The sequence below is a fragment of the Cebus imitator genome, unplaced genomic scaffold (genome assembly GCF_001604975.1).
Source record: "Cebus imitator isolate Cc_AM_T3 unplaced genomic scaffold, Cebus_imitator-1.0 Scaffold913, whole genome shotgun sequence".
Lineage (NCBI taxonomy): Eukaryota > Metazoa > Chordata > Mammalia > Primates > Cebidae > Cebus > Cebus imitator.
In genome coordinates, this window is record NW_016108228.1 from 58,121 (window position 1) to 62,626 (window position 4,506).

The window sequence follows — 4,506 nt, forward strand, 5'->3', positions numbered from 1 at the left end:
TGGCCATCTTGGTTTTGGTGGGTTTTGGACTGGCTTCTTTACTGCAGCCTGTTTTACTGGCAAGGTCTCTGTGACCTGTATCCTGTGCTGACCTCCTGTCTCACCCTGTGACTTAGAATGCCTTCACCACCTGGAAATGCAGCCCAGTAGGTCTCAACCTCCTTTTACCCAGCTCCTATTCAAGATGGAGTTGCTGTGGTTCACATGCCTCTAGCAGCTGCGCTCCTCGGGATCTCCTGACATTCTGTTCCCTCTGTCCCCAGCTCCTGGGTCCCTCCACCATCGCTGTCTTCCTGAGCCTCCTCCCTCTGAATTACTTCATCACCAAGAAGAGGAATCACAGTCAGGTTCGGCTTTTGGGAAAGGGACAGACCAGGCAGGAAGTAGGGAGGAAGACAAAGGCCCTGGTGTGGGCGATGGGGAGGGGAGAGCTGAGTGGGAGCCGGTGGGTCTGGCTTTGTTCTTGTCTCTGTGAGTTGCTCATTGTGTAAACCTGCCCCACTCCTTCCCCATTGCAGTGGGTGGTGGCTCCTCTCTTCAGTGTTCAGGCCCCAGGCCCTGGGTCAGATCAATGTCTTTTTCTCCTGCACCCCATCAGTCAGCAGATTTGCTTAACATCACCTTGAAAATGCATCCAACAGCAAGGCCCTGGCTCACTCCCTACTTCTACCCCAGCCTCTCTCCACTTCCAGCCACAGGAGACCTGTGTGAGCTGAATCCATTGCACACTCCTCTGCTTAGACCCACAGCAGCCCCATTTTCCTCAGTCTGAGCCACCAGGCTCGCCCTGAGCTGCCTCATCACCTCCAGCCTCACCTTCCACCCATATCCCTCCCTTTCCCACCTACCCGCCTTCCCCATCCTCACACCTGCCTGATGTTCACACATCTCTCCAGACGTCTGCTTTAGCTGTTTCCTCCGCCCTGACCACCCTCACTCCAGAAGACCCTTGTCCCCTCCAGCACTCCTGCAGTCAGGGCCGCCTCCCTCACCACCGTCCAGCAAGGACACGGCCTGCCCATCCCTCTCCTCCCAGCAGCTCCCTTCCTTGGCCTGTCCTGGGTTCGTTTTTGCTTTTCCCCAGCACTTCCCACTTCCTATAGGGCCCTGCAGGAAGCACCTGGCAGGGGTAATGGCCTCGCTCTCCTTAGACTGGAAGCCTGGAAGCTCCGCAGCAGCACGGGCCACTCCCTGTGGCAGACTCAGTAACTAGTTAGTGCTCGGCATGCAGAAGGTGCTGGATCAGTGTTTGAGAACTACGGAAGGAAGGACGGAGGGGAGGAGTGAAAAGGAGGGAGGGAAGGAAAGATAGGAAAGGGGAGGACAGATGGAGGGAAGGAAAGAGTTGAAAGAGGAAGAGGAGGAATGAGGGAGGGAAGGAAGAAAGGGAGAAGGGAGGAGGGAGGGGAAAAAGGAGAGGGAAGAACAAAAGGGCAGGAGAACGGAAGAAAGGAAAGAAAGGCGGGAGAGATGGAGGGAGGGAGGAAAGGGGGATGGAGGAAAGGAACTTATTTCCTCTCTAGTCCCAACTGTCCCAATATCCATCTGTCACTTGGACTGTTTCTCCAGCCTCCTGCGTGGCCTCCTTCAGGCATGGTGGCTCACACCTGTAATCCCAGCACTTTGGGAGGTCGAGGCAGGCTGATCACCTGAGGTCAGGAGTTCCAAAACAGCCTGGTCAAAATGGCAAAATGCCATCTCTATTAAGAAATACAAAGATTAGCTGAGCATGGTGTCAGGCACCTATAATCCTAGCTACTCTAGAATCTCAGGCAGAAGAATCACTTGAACACGGGAGGCAAAGGTTACAGTGAGCTGAGATCGTGCCACCGCACTCCAACCTGGTAACCAAGCAAGACTCCATCTCAAAAAATAACCTTCTCCAGGCAGCTGCCTTCTGATGATGCCCCCCTCCCTCAGTGAAGCACGGGAGACCCCAAACTCCTGCCTGACCCTAAAGTGCCAAGTGACCCTGCCTATGCACTCCTCTGGCCACACTGAGTGTCCTCTGAGTCATGCTGGTCCCTGTGCCTGGGTTTCTGCTGCCCCCTGTCTGAAAGCCTCCCCTCCCTCTTCCCGGCTCTATCCCCCTTTCCTCTGCCTGCCCAGCATCCACCTCCTGGTCATTTAATGTTTAGCTCAGGCTGTAATCCCAGCACTTTAGAAAGCCGGGGTCAGAGGATCACTTGAGTTCAAGAGCTTGAGGTCAACCTGGGCAACATAGTGAGATCCACCTAACTCCACCAAAAATGTGAAAGAAAAAAAAAGATGTAACTCAGGCATTACCCACCTCCACCTAGTCTTCCTGATGGCGCCATCCACAGGTGGGCTCAGGGGGCAGCCTCTGTTCTCCGGGCATCAGAAGCTGCCTCCCCATGGCAGTGGTCCCGGGTCAGCTCCTGCAGGGGTCCAAGCACAGGATGATGGTGGATGGGTCAGGACTGAGGGTCAGAGATGCAGAGAGGCAGACAGCTTTGGGACGCACTTGGTGAGATCAGTGGGATTTGCTGCAGGGTGACTGTCAGGGTGTAGGGGAGAATTCTGGACCGGCCGTGTCTTCACCTCTCTCTTCCCTCCAATCCCAGGAGAGCAAATGAGGCAGAAGGACTCGCGGGCCCGGCTCACCAGCTCCATCCTCAGGAACTTGAGGACCATCAAGTTCCATGGCTGGGAAGGAGCCTTTCTGGACAGAGTCCTGGGCATCTGGGGCCGGGAGCTGGGCGCCTTGCGGACCTCCAGCCGCCTTTTCTCCGTGTCGCTGGTGTCCTTCCAAGCGTCTACATCTCTGGTAATGTCACTCTAGTCTCTATGCTAAGCAGGACTGGGGAAGGAGTGTGGGGGTCAGGGGGTGAGGTAGGTGGAGCCTCCCAGATCCTACCACCCTGTCCATCAAAACCCACACATTCTGGATCCTGTTCTATCAGGGTTCCTGCTGTCTTCTGTGTGAACGAATTAATCACATCATTCTGGTGAAGGTGGCAGCAGCTGATGAGGTCTGCTGTTCTGAGAGTTCCAGGCTTCTATATGTGGGGATGAGGGTTCAGGTGCAGGGGACTGCAGAGGTAGAATCCAGGGTCTCAGTGGCTTCCCTGCTGCTGGCCAGCAGATGTCCACAGCCATGCTGTCACTGACGTAATCCTTGTCCTGCCATTCTGTCATTTATTTCTGATGGCTGTCAGAACACTCTTCCTAAAGCACAGCCTTCAGAAGAATTTAAACATGTTGATGCATAGGCCAGGTGCAGTGACTCACGCCTGTCATCCCAGCTCTTTGGGAGGCTGAGGTGGCTTGAACCTGGGTGGTGGAGATCACAATGAGCTGAGATTGTGCCAATTCACTCCAGCCTGGGTGACAGAGCAAGACTGTCTCAAAAACAAAATAAAACAGAAGGACCACAAATGGCACCAACACCTAGAGCCCTGCAGTGCTGCTTTCCCCAGGAGTCCCCAGGCTCAGCCCTCATGCCTATCACCTTCACAGAGAGGCCTTTCCTGACCACCTTCACCACCACCGCAGCACCCCTGCTCATGGTAATGCACTCTACACCTGCACCTGACTTTCTCTTTACTTTTTTATTTTTGAAGACAAGAGTCTTGCTCTGTTCCCCAGGCTGGAGTGCAGTGATGCAATGTCAGCTCACTGCAACCTCCACCTCCCAAGTTCAAGCAATCCTCCCACCTCAGCCTCCTGAGTAGCTAGGATTACAGGCAGGTGCCACCATGCCTGGCTCTTTTTTTGTACTTGCAGTAGAGATGGCATTTCACCATGTTGGCCAGGCTGGTATTGAACTCCTAACCTCAAGGGAGCCATCCACCTCAGCCTCCCAAAGTGCTGGGATTACAGGTGTGAGCCACCACACCTGGCCACACCTGCTTTAGTATTTATTCTTCATAGCGCTCTCCACCTGATGTGCTGTCTGTGTTAATGGTTTGTTTATGGATCGCCTGTCTCTTTCCCCCTCATTAGAATGATGGATCCATTAAGACAGCAGCAACTTTGTTTTGCTCATTGCTGTTTTCCCAGAGCCTGGAACCCTGCCAGATGTGTGATAACCAGGCAGTAGTTTTTCATAGAATGAATGAATGTAAGAATGAATGAATGGCCGGGTGCTGTAGCTCGTGCCTGTAATCCCAGCACTTTGGGAGGCCAAGGTTGGTGGATTGCTTGAGGTCAGGAGTTTGAGACCTGCCTGGACAACATGGTGAAACCCCAGCTCTATTAAAAATACAAAAGTTAGGTAGGAATGGTGGTGCACACCTGTAATCCCAGCTACTTGGGAGGCTGAGGGAGGAGAATTGCCTGCACCCAGGAGGTGGTAGTTGCAGTGAGTTGAGATCATGCCACTGCACTCTAGCCTGGCAGAAAGAGAGAGGCTGTCTCAGAAATAAATAAAAATAATTTTAAAAAAGAATGAATGAAAGACAAGAAGTCCTAGAGAGAAGGAATAAGTTGCAGTAATCAATAGTGCACAAGGGAAATTACAGTGAATGAGAATTTATTTGAATA

The 4,506-nt window shown here is 53.1% G+C and overlaps 1 protein-coding gene across 1 annotated transcript in view; it reads left to right on the forward strand.

Annotated features, from left to right (window-relative positions):
- Positions 1-2,593: 2,593 nt before the first annotated feature.
- LOC108298193 (multidrug resistance-associated protein 6-like) overlaps positions 2,594-4,506 on the forward strand; it is an 11,092-nt gene continuing 9,179 nt past the window's right edge. The window contains exon 1 of the mRNA XM_037735690.1: positions 2,594-2,788. Coding sequence (XP_037591618.1) covers positions 2,594-2,788 — 195 coding nt within the window. The remainder of the gene's footprint in view (positions 2,789-4,506) is intronic.